Consider the following 16,514-nt stretch of genomic DNA (forward strand, 5'->3'; position numbering starts at 1 on the left):
AAATGCTCAGAAGATGGAAATTCTGAAAATACTAATATACAATTGTTGATCTAATTAGTTGAACTGAGTAGGACTGAACTGAAGTATACACATAGGAAGTCTGTAAAGGCTCTGATAACTCATAGCTACTTTCAGTGGGCCAAATGGAAAAGCCAACAAAATCACTACATTCGGTGACAAGGAAAACAGATTCCAGGTAAACTACTTACTTTCACATATGTACACAATCATTCCTCAAAAGAAGCAGCAGAAAGTCTTTTTTTTTATCTGTACCAAAGTTTTATTCTATCCACTTAATACGACAAGCTGTTTCCCAAGGATCAATTAGTGGGAGGAAAATAGAGAATAAATAAGTAAATAAATAAATTACAGATATAATGATAAGCGTTTTGGTGAAAAATACATTTGTCTGTTGAGTGCTAGGCAGAAGAGATTTGATTTTATTGATCATAAGAAAAGAGCCAGAGAACCACAGGAAATCCTATAAAAGAAACAGTGCTTTAAAAAAGTACTCCTGCAGCAGTGTGCAGGGTTACAGCAAAGCAGGGAGCACAGAGATGAGTGATGAGGATCATTTAAATCAGGGTAGATGACAGTGCGGCTGCTGCAGCTCAGAGGCAATGGGAGTACTGAAGATGGGATGAATCCAAAGGGAAATCTGAGATTTAGTGACTCACTGGATATATGAAGCAAAGAGGATGGGAAGCAAAAGTAGTCTTCAGGGCTTTATACCCAGGGACCAAGAGAATGGTAGCATCGATGTCATTTAAGGAGACTTTTTAACAAAAACATAATCAAAGAATTGCTTATTTCTATCGAAACCAGAACCACCTGATTTCTGAGTTTGTGCCTGATGGTCATAATTCAAAATTTCCTCCTATCCTTGCAGTGCCTCTGAGCATGTCTGCAATATTTATGTACGTGTTTGGAAAATGCTCACCAGTTTGCCACCAATGGTCTAGGACAGGTACTCTGAAGACCTTTTTGGACCATTCCAGGGTCTCCACATCACATCGTTCTCCAGCCACAAATAATGTTTTGAACCTGAATATTAGAGAGAGAGTAAATTCAAATTATTCCTTGAAAGTAAACTGAAACAATTTCATCTACCTTCTTTTAAACATTGTAGAATCTAATCACATTAATTCTGTCAGAGGAAAACACTGTAGAATGGCTGTAGAATGGTTAGAGGCATTATTTGTTTGGACGCGGTATAACTAAATGCATAGCACAGCACTGGAAAGAGATGCTTCAAAAGTAGAATTCACAGCTACAGCTTCTCAGTTCTGAGAAGAGCAACTGAGTTGATCTTTGTAATATATCTATCATATTCACCTAATAATCAAAAACGAAAAACCTTTTTCCTCTTGACATTATCTCTGTTAATTTTAGCTCCAAATTTGATTGCTGTATTTTACTTAAGTCTATACACAAAAATACACTCTGGAGTATCAGCTAAGGCAACAAATATGCTCATAAATATGAGGCACTTGCTCCTTCTCATGAGTTACTTTGGTAAAGATTATTATGATTTCAACACATATTTCCCCTATTCCAAGGACATATTTAGGAAAGATTAGTGATTTAAAAAGAAATGCCATTGTGGCCTTCCAGGTTAAAAAGACTCCTATCAAAAAGAATATATGATTACTAAGAGATGAAGAATCCTTTGCAGGGAACATCATGCCACAGTGTAGAAAGGATGAAATAGGAAAAATAGAAATGAGTTGACACTATTGGTGGTTCATTGAGAGAATGACTATTTTTTTCTTCTATTCTCAATGCCCCCGTGGCCTGTCTGTCAAAGAGTCTGTCATACAGAGTGAAGTCAGAAAGAGAAAAACAAATACCATATGCTAACACATACATATGGAATCTAAAAAAAAATAGGGTCTGAAGAACTAGGGGCAGGACAGGAATAAAGACGCAGGTGTAGAGAATGGACCTGATGACATGGGGACGGGGAAGGGTAAACTGAGATGAAGTGAGAGACTGGCATGAACATACATACACTACCAAATGGAAAACAGATAGCTAGTGGGAAGCAGCCGCATAGCACAGAGAGATCAGCTCGGTGCTTTGTGACCACCTAGAGGGGTGGGATAGGGAGGGTGGGAGGGAGACATAAGAGGGAGGAGATATGGAGATAAATGTATACGTATAGCTGATTCACTTTGTTATACAGCAGAAACTAACACAACAATGTAAAGCAATTATACTCCAATAAAGATGTTCAAAACAAAAACAAAAAAAACAAAGAATGTGTGTATAAGAGTTAATTCATTATCATCAAAATAAAACCCAAAAAAAAATAAATAAAAACTAATCAAATAAAAACCTGCCTACCCATCCTGAACAATGTAGTATAGCCACAGAAGACTATTTACCCTTCCTTAACTTACATCATTTCATGAAGATCTGACGAAGATTCAAATATTCTCACTCTGTTCTCCAACAACATGCATTTCCTGCCTCTGCTACAAACATATATCTCCTTCTATAGTTGTTTGCTTCTTGCCTATTTCTCACAGTGCACTGTGAGCTCCTTAGAATCGTTCATCTTTATGACCTCGATATCAATCAAAATACCTGGGATTTTTAGGTACTTAAACTTTAAGCAAACTACATATATATTTGCAATTCAAGCTAAAATTTAGGTAATCAAATATGTATTCATTTATAACTTGCTTGAAATTAAAATTTGGATTATCAATTATGACCTCATCAGACAGAAATGTTACAGCAGGATGAAATAAATAGTAACACATTAAGCTATTAAAAGTAAGTTAAAGTATAAGAAAAACTAGTATAAAGTTTTAAATTTTAAAATGATGTTGATACATCTATGATTTTAGATGCTATGTAAAAACAAGACAAAATAAAATATAAACGCCATATTGTTGATAATCTTATGACTGAAAAATATGAACATATCTTAATTGTATCTTATTCAAACTATCAGCTTCCTGATTTTTTTAAAACTTCTGTGATTAAGAATATTATGCATTTCTAAGGTAAACGAGGAACAAGTGATGCCATTTGGAGACGCAAGCCTGGGCGTTGTCATGAAGGAGCTTATAGAGTTTTCTAAGGAATTTGGATTTCTCCATGAAGGTGGTGAGAAGCTAATTAAAGCCAATTAAAGCATACGGTATTTGTTTTTCTCTTTCTGACTTACTTCACTCTGTATGACAGACTCTAGGTCCATCCACCTCACTACAAATAACTCAATTTTATTTCTTTTTATGGCTGAGTAAGCTAACACATATATATGGAATCTAAGGGGAAAAAAAAGGTCATGAAGAACCTAGGGGTAAGACGGGAATAAAGACACAGACCTACCAGAGAATGGACTTGGGGATATGGGGAGGGGGAAGGGTAAGCTGTGACAAAGTGGCATGGACATATATACACTACCAAATGTAAAATAGATAGCTAGTGGGAAGCGGTTGCATAGCACAGGGAGATCAGCTAGGGGGTTTGTGACCACCTAGAGGGGTGGGATAGGGAGGGTGGGAGGGAGGGAGACGCAAGAGGGAAGAGATATGGGAACATATGTATATGTATAACTGATTCACTTTGTTATAAAGCAGAAACTAACACACCATTGTAAAGTAATTATACTCCAATAAAGATGTTAAAAAAAAAAGCTAATTAAAGATTTTAAGCAGGAGAGTGGCACAGTGAGATTTTTGCTTTAGGAAGACGCCACTGGCAGGAGTGGGGAGGACAGAAGGAAGGTCAGGACAGGAGCCCAGGGGCCCTGGCTTTGGGAGGCTGCTGCCATCACAGAGATGGTGAGACTTGAACCCAGGCAGCCCCCGGGGACCCCCGGGGAAAAAAAGTGGAGGTGGAGACGGGGGATAATCTAGGAGGTCTGAGCAATGGGACTTGTTACCACTGACAATTCCCGTTTCCTTGAAAAGCCTTTTAGGAATACGTTGTATGTCACTGGAAGAAGAAAAACCAACACATAAATAAACCAAAAACCCAAACTCTCAAATACCTGACCCTAAATAAAAGTAACATTAGAGAAAACATGATTAGGAGGAAAACACGGCTATCCATGACAAATTGTAGAAGCAAAAAAGACTGAAAATGTCCACTATTGCTTGCTTTTGTGCTGCCTCAAACTGTACGAAACAGATACCTTTAACGACTGATCATTGATACATGTTTCACACTTTATCAATAGATTAACTTTAAAATACCATATTGCTGTTGCATAGTATCACAGGAAATTTGAAGAACAGAAAGAACACACACACCTATATGTACATATTGGGATTTTTGTTGTATTTTTGCCGTTTATGACTACAAGGGGTTTCAAGCATGGTTTTCTTACTAACCAACAGAGGAGCTATTCTTTGCATTTCATTGAAGGTGTAATCATTTTCTGGAGCATATTGTACCTTTTCCACCTTCTTTCTTTGTAATAGCACATGTATAACAGAATTTATTAGTCCCAAATTTTTCTTTAAGGGCAGAAGTAAATTTCCAATAGTTTGCTGTCTGAAAAAAAAAGAATATTGTGCATTTGGATGATTTGTATTAAAATTTGTAAAATGCTAGGTTTGGCTGATTCTAACAGTACAGGCAAAGAACAACCAAAAGGAAGAGTTTTATGGATATCAGAGGTCACATTTCCATCATCTGCCAAGCCACAGATTACTTCAAAGAGCTCTGGACGATCCATATAGTCATGTGATTAGTTTATATATGAAACTTAATACATAGAATTTCAAAAATATTTATTAATGAAAATGTAATGCAAAATATTGTCACTTAAAAAATGTTAGCACACCATATAAAATAATATTTGGCTAATCCAGGGATAATTCATACCTGATATTACCAGCATTTTTACAAGTTTTAATTAATTTTTTGGCTTTTTTCCCTAGCCAAGTAAACTTCTATTAATTTAAATAATTGATTGTAATAATGAAAAACCATGCATAGCACTGATTCCTTATCTCATGATAAATTTCAGCATTATATATCTTTAAACGTAGTATTGTTTTGCATTACATTTCTATTGCCTTTCTTCTTATCTTTTAATTACATTAGTATCATCATGATAGCAATCTTCATAATGGTGCTAATAAGCAAAATAGAAAGGTGTGATATTCAATAAAGAATAGGAAAAGCGGTGTCTGCCTTCTCTGCAAGTCAGAAAAAATCCCTCCATTTCCATTAAAACCACTTTACTATTTACCAAAAGCAGAGGAAAATTCTGGGGCTCATTGGTAATTTAGAAAAACGTCAAATAGTATAGATGATCCCCTTTCCCTAGATACACTTAACTATCACTCTACTTTTGTATTAAAGTTCCTAAAACTGCCCCAAAGTTATTATTTTTCTCAATTACAGACTTCAAATTGTATAATATTAATGAGTATAAACACATTATAAACAAAGATAAAATTCAGGAATAAGACATGACTGACAATTTAAAATCTTCTAATAAATATTTAATCCAATATTACTTAACACCTAATTCCTCGCAAAAAAACAAAACCATGATATGTAATTTTATATTTTTATAACCAAATGATTACTTAAAAACTCTTAGTATAAATCTATAATTGAAAGATAAATTATAAGATAGTTTAAAGATAAACTCATGCCTAAGAGCAAGAGTTATATTCTTATTTTGTAAAGAACATTTAGTCCTTTAGGCTTGCAAAAAAGGAACTGAAACATTTTTCAACAGTGAAATTTCTCACTAATGACCTTGCCATTATTTTATTAATATTACAAATAGATAAATGTCCCATATTTAAAAATTCAAAAATATATTTTTGTTTACAAATTCATTTCATAAAAGTGAATGGGGAGCTAGTGTTTAATGCGGACAGAGTTTCAGTTTAGAAGGTGAAGTATTTGGGAGATGGATGATGGTGAGAGTTGCACAACAATGTGAATGTACTTAGTGTCACTGAACTTACAGTTAAATATGGTTTAAATAGTATGTTTTATATTATGTGACTTTTACCACAATAAAAAAATTGTTTTAAGTGAAAATTAGCCATTTTTCACAGTAATTTGGATTCTATGGAGAGTAAATTTACCCATATTAATTATATATGTCCTGTCTCTGCACTGTACAATATGGTAGCTTCCAGCCACCTCTGGCTATTTAAAATTTAAATTAGTTAAAATTGAAAAAAATATCAATTTCTTCATAGTATTAACCTTTTCTCAAGAGTTCAGTAGTGACATGTGGCTGGTACCTACTATATTGTAGACATCAGTTTTATTGGATAATGCTTCCCTAGATTGTTATATACTAATTCAATATATGGGAGATGCTCTGATAATGGTAACACATGGAAAGATGAATCTACTTCCAGATGAATAATACTAAAAGGATAAACAAAATGATAATATACAATACCCAGAGTAGAAAAAAGGGGGAGAGAGATTAATGTGAATGAGACCTATACCTCTTTCCTCAATTCTATATAAAATTGAGTATAATTCAAGACTCAAATTAAGTTGAAAATTAAGCAAAAAGGGAAACAGAAAAATGGTTATGTTGTTAAATTAATTTTATTCCAAAATACACAGGAAGCTGCATAGTAATGGATAAAAAGCCAAAGGTAGATTATGGTGAAGAATTCTGAGGTAATAAAGTTAGGGCAGAAGAAAACTAAAATGAATATTTCTTTCAAGGTCATAAACTACCAAACAAGAGAATATTACTCTTCACTTGTGCCAACAGAAGTTAAACAAAAATAGATTATTTCAGTGATGCCTCATCGACTCTAGTTCACACAACAGAACATCATTATTTTTTTCCATCAACGTCCCTGTGGTTATTTCCATCTTTCCTTCATTCTGTTTTCTTCTATTACTCCCCACTAGAAAATTCAAATTACCTTTTGAAAAAACTCTCCACCGTTTTGTTACAGTTATTTATTGCATTTATTTTGGCTTCTGTTTAAACATAATATCCAATTATAATTAGTACAGTAACAACTATATAAATTCAACAACATATTTCATCAGTTTTTGCTGCTGCTTTTTCATATCCCATACCATTTCCCTGTGTGCATTTTTCCTGTCAAGAAAGTCTCTGGGTTTTAAGTTCTCTTAGCTTTGTCCATATGCACATTTTTCTATTTTGCCCTCAGTCTTCAATAAAAGTTTTTTGTTTAACAATTCTCCCTCAGAACTTTGCAGATCTTTCACTATTGTCATCTAGCATCTATTGGCATCAGTTTGGATTTTCCTCTTTGGTGCTCTGTTGATTCCTCTGGTAGTTTTTTGGATTTTATCTATAGCCTCAGTTCACATTTTGCAATTTTCAAATGACCTGTCCAATGAGAATTTACTTATATTTAACCTTCTTAGTACTTGGATGGCACTTTCCAACTAGGATCCACATCTTTCTTCAATTCAGTAACATATTCAATTATTGCTCTTCAACTTTCATTTTTTTTAACGATTCTTCCATTTTCTTCTGAAATTCTTACTAGATACATTTGTAGTTTCCTATTCTTCCCTCCAAGTCTCTTTAACAGTTCTTTCAGATTTATTACTTTGTCTCTCTGTTTTACATGCTGGGTAGTTTCCTCAATAATATCCTGTAATTTTTAACAGTCTTTCCTTGTGCCCATATATTTGTTTCATTTATTTAGTTTACACTATCCATTGTACTTTTTAATTTTTTCATACCCAAGTTTAATAATTTTACATAAGAGTTATTAGTTTATGACTCTGATTATCCTTAACATACTTATTTTCACGTTTGATTTGGCTATATTACAAAAATAATCTCAATTGGAATGAATCCATGTTCTGTTGATTTTATTAGCATTAGAGTTCCTTGTGTGTTTGGAATTTTATTTCCCAAACTCTTTCAAAATAGAAGTTCTTTGTCTTTGTTTTTTTCTCCTTCTCTCTCTCCTACACTCACCTTCTCTGTTCAATAGGTTTGTGAGTGATATAACTATCCTCTAGAGGTCCAATGCCATAATGATGATTCAGAATTATTAATCCACAGTGATACTCAGGATATCACAGATCCTATTCTAGGATGACAGATGGGCAGTTTGGTTCAGTCTCTGGTTGCTTTGTCTCAATCAGATTCCTAGACCAAAGCTTGCTATATGTCATAGTCCCAGAAAACAACTGACAGTCATTATTATCAGCCTCCTTTCCTGAGTGGGGAGGAACACCCCAGCCCATCCTCAATCACTGAGCAAGCTCTGACTCCATGACCTAAGCAGGGTAATACTGAGTCCCTTTACTCTGCCAATGCATGCTTGTACACCTAGCAAGCCTCTGGCGTCAGCCACCCTTACCGCTTTGCAAACCTAATCCATTTCCAGTCCACAGAAAAGTTTATTTTTCAGCTCAGTTCTGATGCTCTGCTTCTTGTTTTTCATAGTATCTCTCATTGCTGTGTAATGGGGAAAGAAAGGCTGCATCAAAGTACAAGGTACTGTGTTATCTTGAGTGGAAATCCCAGCACAGAATTTTTTCTAACTTTACTAAAATTGAACTAGAAGATCACGGGAAAATAAATCACTATGATGTGACAAAAAAGAGCAGTGAATAAGAAAGCAGAAGATGATAATAACTGCTAAGGCAGTCTATGTTATGAACAGTTCCAAGTGCTTTGCATGGATTATGTACCTTTTATTTTCATTATATTCTTGTACTATTACTGCTCTTATAGTCCACAAAAAGAAAGAACGAAAGAAAGAAAGAAAAGAACAGAGAGGCTACATAACTTTCTCAAGGTCACACAGCCAGTAAATGGTAGGTTTGAACCCAGGGAGTCTAACTCCAGAGTCAGAATCTAAATTACCATACCATACTGCCTAGTCCTAGCTTTGCCCCAGAGTAGCTTTGTAATCCTGGGAATGTTATTTCACCTCTTTGTACCAAAGTTTTCTCTACTGTGAAATGAAATCATTACACTAGATGACTTCTCATCTATTTTTCCAAACTCTAGTTGTCTGATAAAATGAACTTACAGTTCTGGTTAGTTACGTATTTCAGAGTACCCTCTTAAATTGGGGGGAACATCTTTAAATTTATTTTAAAACAATCTTTAATGAGCTATGTAACATTTTAAAAAGAAAACTTCATCACTTAAAATGTTCTATAGAAGGAGAGATAAGCAAACTGCAAATCAATCATGAGCCTGCAATTACAATATCAAGAGACCATCCATTCTGTAAGTTAGTATGAAATGTCTTGAACGTAAATATAAACTTAAAAGTATAGCTGTATGAGAAGACTTGGGTTCTCTAACTTGGGTTCTCTCTTGTCTCTAACCCAAACAACTTTTCTTGGACCTTGGTTGCCTAGTGAGATAGTTGGATTTTGGAGGTCCCTTCTGTTTCTAACATTCTCTTTAGTCCACAAGTGAGAATCTATCAAAGTAGATCAGTGAAGGTATTATTTGTACAGACTACAAATATATGAAAAGGAAAAGCTGCACTTATGCCATGAATGACAAGAATCCCTGGGTCAAGTTAGTTTCCTAATTTACCTTTCATACGAAGAGTATGTTCATGGAATTTAGTTAGGAGTGTGGGCTCTAGTCAGATCGCCTGAGTTACTTTCTTTCTAAAGAGTTACTTAAACTCTCTGGCCCTAACTTCACCCATCTGTAAAATGAGAATAATCACAATTCCTACTTATTGTTATAACCAAATGAGATAACAAACTTTAACTGCTATGCCTAGCACATAGTAGGTGATCAGCAAGTGTTTGCATTTATTAATAGTAGTCATTTGAATAACTGAGGCTGTTTATAGAGTCTGCATTCCTAAATATCTATTAAAAACATAGGTTCACATCATCATGAAAAACTTAGATGCCTAAAGACAAAGGGGCATGACTGGGGGAACTTATTGCAATTTCTCTTACCCTAAAATCTCATACTCCATGTCTATACCTATTAGTTTGAAAGAGTGATGTTTTAATAGGTATTCAAAAAAAAAAGGTATTCATTCGGTATTGTTTGATGCTTTATAGTTCAGGCAAATCAGAAATGGTTCTTGCCTTTACAGTAAAGGTTATCATCTAAAACCCATGTATAAATGGGAAAAGATGATGCAACAAACAAGACACCTTAGCTTGCTGGTCACACATCTACATGCCCTGTAATCAGAATGCATTTGTCAGAAAAGAGACACTGCAAGAACAACAGCCACTGTTTCTTCAAAACCCCTGGAATTGTCTTAAGACGTGGAGACGATACATAACCTCAGATGTTTTTACCAAAATCTATGTTTCTATGCTTTTGACTGAAATGGAGAAAACTAAGTTGAAATGTAGTGAATAAAGGAACAGAGAGTGAATAGAAATATAATAGATCCATTTTATGAACGCATTGTATGCTCATTTTATGAACATTTTACGTAAATCTGGATCCATTTTTTCATAAAACAAAAAAAAAAAAACAGAGGAAAAAGAAACAAATAAACAAAACCACTGACCCTGCCCAAATTGAAGTCTTCTTGATTATATCTGCAATTGCTATGATACCTGTTTTAACCCCTTCTTGGGCCATAGCAGCATAAAATTCGTAACATCTGGCATTTAATTTAAAAAATTCAAACTGACTTAATTCAAACCCACTTTTGACTTGAAGAAACTACAAAATACTTTAAGTTCATGATAGCAGTGACCTATTTCAAAAAGGTTCAATAAGATTCGATGTTGGAAACTGCCTTGAAGACACAAATTGCTATAATTATCTTTGAATATACATATCATTAAACTAAAATGAATGGCAATAAACCAGCACAAAAATACCTAAACTATTCAGAGCACATTATTACAAAACAATAGAAAAATAATTTCCTTCACTCTTTCAACATAAGTAATTTGGACTATAGTTTCCACGTTTTATCTCTATAAATGAAATCAAATAATATTTCCCTCTATTTAGACTATTAGTCTATTTTCAAAAGACAGATGTTATATATATATGTGTGTATATATATACATACACATATATGTATATATATATATATACATACTCATTTTAAGTTACACTTAGCATTTTATTTTAAGGAAAATATGTAAGCTGAGTAGTTTAAAAAAGAGAACTATTTTGATAAAATTTGAACAGAAATAAACAGGATATGGCATTAAAAAATATTCACAGTATAGTTAAATTTCCAACTATTTCAAAGATATGTTTAGAACAGTCATTCTTAACATTCAGAACCTTTGGCTCTTTCCATAGTGGTACTGCAGTGATAGAAAAAATATATAGGATGTTCAGTTATTCATTCTGATTGCAGTTTTTAATGTCATTTGCCCTGTGCATCCCGAGTTCACCTTGTCAGAGAGTACTGCTTCCCCAAGGCTGCCCCAGGGTCCTGTTGACGGATTGCTCTAATGGCAGTTGGCGCTGTAAACAAGGCAGCTACTCCATGCTCCGCGAGCACACGGAAATAAGCACCAGCATCTGGTGTTCCCACAGGCTTCCCCTACAAGGAGATTCATTTAAAATGTCACTGGGTAAAATGTCTCATATTTCATTGACTGTTCAGTACCTACACATTTAACACAGCAATATTAACAAAATGGGGTTCTCAACATTGAAACTATTTATCTTAGTTTTAAAATATTCCCATGTTCCATCATAAATAAAACAAACCAAATGCCCAGGCATCAGAGAGCCCATTTGCTCCAATACTGCATCCTAAAAGCTTTTCAAATTGCACTTTTCCTTTCATAAGTTTTGAAAGATAAAGGACTGGAAATATATATATATATATATATCACATTCAAATTAAAAACATAAAACAGTCTTGTATTTTCCCAGCAATTAAATACATTGTTTTGTCTGGCAGATTATATGAGAAATGTAGTTGCTATGAATTTCTAATATTAAACTTTTTTCATGATAGCTATTAAAAGTGACAATAGCAATTCTCAAAATATATGAGAAGACAGAAAAATCTGGAATCACAGTGATTTCTGAGCAATGACCTTTTCAATTAAATGTCTCACTCCAAGAAAAGCAATTTCTAAGAATTTTTTTTAAAAATCCAATAAGATATCTCAAAATATGTAAGTTTTCCACAGCCTCAAAATGACATTATGCATGTTCAAAGGATAATCCATTCATAAAAATTTAACAATTTTTATAGACTATACAGTTCAAAATGACACAAAGCATTTTTTAACTAATGTTCCTGCAAAGTGGAAAATGAGCATGGCATAAATAAATCAGTAATTCTGCAAAAATTCAAAGTGTCCCATAAAATCTATGTTGGCCCAACCATATCCCCTCGTTCCTCAATACATTCTTATCACTGGTACTTCTTCCTTTGTTTCTAAAGTCAGGTGTCTGGAATGTTAATATATATATAAAATATAATATATATTTCACAGTCAAATCATTTTGGAAGGGGTTGGGGTGAACAGGTTTCCTATTTTGGATCATTTCTTGAGACTAAAAAGTGTTAAAGTACATCAGGAAATTCTAAGAGATGAGTGACTCTATGTAATATTTCCTAAACTTTGTCCATATCCCCCATCTGAGCATCCCATGGACCTTGTATTCTGGAAAACACACTTGGGAAACACTGAACTATGCTAACAAAAGGAGAGGAGAGAGGAGGGGAGGGGAGGGGAGAGGAGGGGAGGGGGGAGGGGAGTGAGGAGGGGAGAGGGGAGGGGAGAGGGGAGGGGAGGGGGGAGGGGAGGGGGGAGGGGAGGGGAGAAGGGAGGGGAGAGGGGAGGGGAGAGGGGAGGGGAGGGGAGCAGAGGGGAGAGGGGACAGCAGGGGTGGGGAGGGGAGAGGGGAGGGCAGGGGTGGGGAGGGGAGAGGGGAGGGTCAGGGGAGAGGGGAGGGGAGGGGAGGGAAGAAGGCAGGAAAGAAAAAATTTGCTAGAAGTCAACTCAGAGGTCTCCCCAAATAAAGAATAATAAAGGAGTGGATGATAATATGAGGCCAACCATAGCCATTTAATAATTTTGATTCACTATCCACTTCTAACTGGATCTTTGCTAGAGCACTATTTAGTTTTTACATTTATTTTTTTAATAGTTACCCTTAATATTCTTTAATATAGTTATATTTTCCTTTTTTTACTACCTCTTTGTTATATTCTGTTGCTTCTTCTCATGCTCTTTTAATACCAAAGAAGACATTTGTTTCAACTAGAAATTCATTTTAATTATCACAACTATCCCAAAACACTTGATTTCAATTTATTTCATTACTATCCCATACAGGTCAACACATTGGCATAGTATAAAAAGCTGCCAGATACAGTATGGCAACTCATGTATATAATTTAATGCACAAATTTTGAAGCCTTGAGCATATCAGCACTAACTGTATTATTTCTAACCAAGGGAGGTAAACATTTGACTTTTATTTCTTCAAATCTGTCTTAGGCACGGCACTGATCACCCTGTGCAGTAGACTGTGTCTTTGGAAACTTGACCTCACCCACGTAAAAATGATTTGTCAACTGACCTTACGCAATTGACTTGCCCTGTCAATGCTGCCATTTTCTTGCCTGCTAAATAAGAATAAATCACTTTTCCAATATGATTCTGATAAGCTAAAAGCACTGAGGTAATATTTTAAGATGGGTTGACCTCTACTGAAGAAAGATATTTTATAGCCAATTAGAGTTGAATTCCACTGCAGTGCCAGTGTCATGGGACAATGATAATATACTCACTAAAGAATGCTATTAGTGTCATAATGAAAATGCTATACCATAATGACTACCTACATGGAGGACACAATTTGATGTATTTTATAGTGCCTTCAAATTAATTGTATCTAATGATAATGAAACAATAGTTAATTAGAAATAATAGTTAACAACTGCACTATACTTTTTATAGATAATATAAAATTGTTACTGTTGCAATTCTGACCCTGCACCAAATTTCCAGCAATATTACATTTATTGAACATAAAAAATCAAAATAACATGTCATTACAATTAGGATACTAATGGAAGTGATGCATAAAAGCTCACAATGTTTTTTGTAATTCAGATGAATTAAGAAAGCTTCAATTGTTTTGGCTTTTATTGTCCATGCCCCAGAAGATCATTTGAGGCAATGAGTGATATTTCCTTATTTTGGAATTACGTTAATATTTATATATTTTATTTTTTATTTTCTTAAAACTTCTATTTGATCTCAAATTTTGATTAAAATATAAGTTATGACACCTCAAAGAAATTATTGTTCCCCCAGCCTGCTGATTAACACATACATTAGGCTCTGAATGATATAAACACCTCAGCAAATAGAATACTATCATATACAAATATAATAGCAAATATAATATATAGCAAATATAATACTATTATATACAAATATAATAGCACAGAATAAGATCTTTCATCAGAAATGATTGTTTGCATACAATCATAATACATTAAACAGTGCTAATATATTCATTAATTTAATAAATACTTATTGGTCATCTACTATGGTCTAGACACTTTTCTAAATTCTGGGAATAATTATTTGAACAAGCCAGGTAAGGTCCTGCTCTAAGAGAACTTATACTTTAGTAATTGGGGTGTGTGTGTGTGTAGTAATATTATTAAAAATTACATAGCAGGTGCTATAAGCTATTTTATGTCTAATAAAGGGAAAGACTACAGTGATAAACGTAGGACCCATATGTTCTCAGCATCTATCACCACTAGCAGCTTCAGAAAACTGAAGCAACGCCAGTAAGCCTCTTTCATTATGAACTCTAAATGCAGATGACTCAATGCCTTATTGATTTGATCGAACACTCTTCTCTCCTGCCCTCCTGCACATCATAGGCTCATGTGCACACACAGACATGCATGCACACATAAGCAATATGACTCCTTTATAATGCTTTTTAAAAGTAACCAGTAACACTCTAAGTATGCTGAGCTGCTTGGAAAAAATGACACTGACTCCAGAACTTGCATATTCAGTAAGGGGCAATAGCCCCAAACCTATTCAATTTTAAAATAAGAAGATTCTAAGATTATAGGGATTTTTAACAACTAACATATACACCCAAAGAAGTAATGCAGATAACTTAAAATCTCTTTAAAACTCAATCGATGTCATTACCAGTTGCTTTGATTCCCTGCCTCTAAACTAAAGTCTACAGTGTTGATTGCTGCCCAGAAAACAAAGGCAGAAAGCAATCCCTAAATGGCAAAGCAGAGATTATGAGCTTTCAGCTGTTATAAATCATGACTTTTTAACATCAGAGATCTATAAAATATCAACTGCTTATATTTATATTGTGGTTAGCAAAGGTACAAAGTACAGAGAACACGACAGTTCTCTTCAGATACCAAATATCGTAAAATTAACCTTCACTCATAATTGTCTGCCACTTACTGCTTCAATGTGTTAATGTTAATGGACCACAGATGTACGTTCAGAGTTAGAAAACCAGGTAATGCCTAGACTTCTCACACAAGTTCCAGTGAGGTTAAGTTTTCAATACAGGAAAGTAGAAATACAACTTAAAATACAACTTAAAACAAAGGTATATGTAAACATTAGAATTAAATTTTTGAGTAAAAAAAAATTGACTTTATTATTAATCCTATGATTTCAGTTTATTCAAGGCTTGGGGGTCAATGGTACTTGTGATTTCTCAGACTTTGACATAAAATTTTTGAGTCAACTACAGTGTTTGCCTCTTTTTGTGGCAGGATTTGAAATACATTTGGTCTCTTTTTGAACACTACTTCTGAGAATGTCATGGAAGGCATGCTTTTACTATAGTTCTAAGGTGAAGACAGCAAAAATCCCTTATGGACTAGTTCTGAATTTCATTTCAGCATACAGGTGCAGCAGTGTCAGTTTATTTATTTAGGAAGAGTGATGAAATTGACAATAGCATTTGTTGAGTTCCTACTACATGCCTGGTATCAAGGGATGCAAGTCTGGACATGCAACATCTAAACCTGAGACTTGTTAAAACATAAGCAGTTTTCCAGGGCATATTATTTAGTGAAAAAAGCAAAATGTATAATAGTGTGCATCCCATTTGTATAATGCTGTCTGTATACAAAAAGAAAAGACACTGCTTATATATGAATGAACTATTGTAAACAAGAGATTGATTGCTTCAAAGTGAGAGAAAGTGGACAGCTGGGAACAGAGGGCAATGAGATTTGCACTCTTTACCCTTTTGTGAGTTTTGAAATATGCACCAAGTGCGTGCATGACCTTTTTTAAAGATGGGCTTTTTCTTTCCTGAAGTTCCTCTCTTGATAACTCACATTATCTTGTGCCAATTTTGAAAACATTACTGCTGCTTTAAAGCCAGATGGGATAATTGCCCTATGCCTTAAGACCCTCAGCCCTAGGAGTCTATGTTACTATAGCAGACTCCTTTTTGTTTGTTTTGTTTTTTGGTGGGCTTTTTTTTTTTTTTTTTTTGGTGAAAAGGAAAGTTTGCTTTATTTTGGATGCTGGCAACCACGGGGGAGGGGGAAGGGCAGACTCCTATCCAAAGGCCAACTACCCCCTACTGACAACCAGTGGTCAAGAGC

The 16,514-nt window shown here is 34.5% G+C and overlaps 1 protein-coding gene across 7 annotated transcripts in view; it reads right to left on the reverse strand.

Moving 5' to 3' along the window:
• Positions 1-16,514, reverse strand: part of ACSS3 (acyl-CoA synthetase short chain family member 3) — a 154,411-nt gene that overhangs the window by 50,937 nt on the left and 86,960 nt on the right. For all 7 annotated transcript variants that reach the window (XR_004351694.1, XR_004351695.1, XR_004351696.1 and 4 more), the window contains exons 8-9: positions 11,311-11,462; positions 941-1,044 (exon numbers count right to left, since the gene is read on the reverse strand). Coding sequence is in view for 4 of the 7 variants with exons in the window: in XM_032644998.1 (XP_032500889.1) it covers positions 941-1,044; positions 11,311-11,462 (256 nt within the window). In the remaining 3 variants the exon portion in view is untranslated. The remainder of the gene's footprint in view (positions 1-940; positions 1,045-11,310; positions 11,463-16,514) is intronic.

This window comes from Phocoena sinus, chromosome 10 (assembly GCF_008692025.1).
Source record: "Phocoena sinus isolate mPhoSin1 chromosome 10, mPhoSin1.pri, whole genome shotgun sequence".
In the NCBI taxonomy this organism is placed as follows: Eukaryota; Metazoa; Chordata; class Mammalia; order Artiodactyla; family Phocoenidae; genus Phocoena; species Phocoena sinus.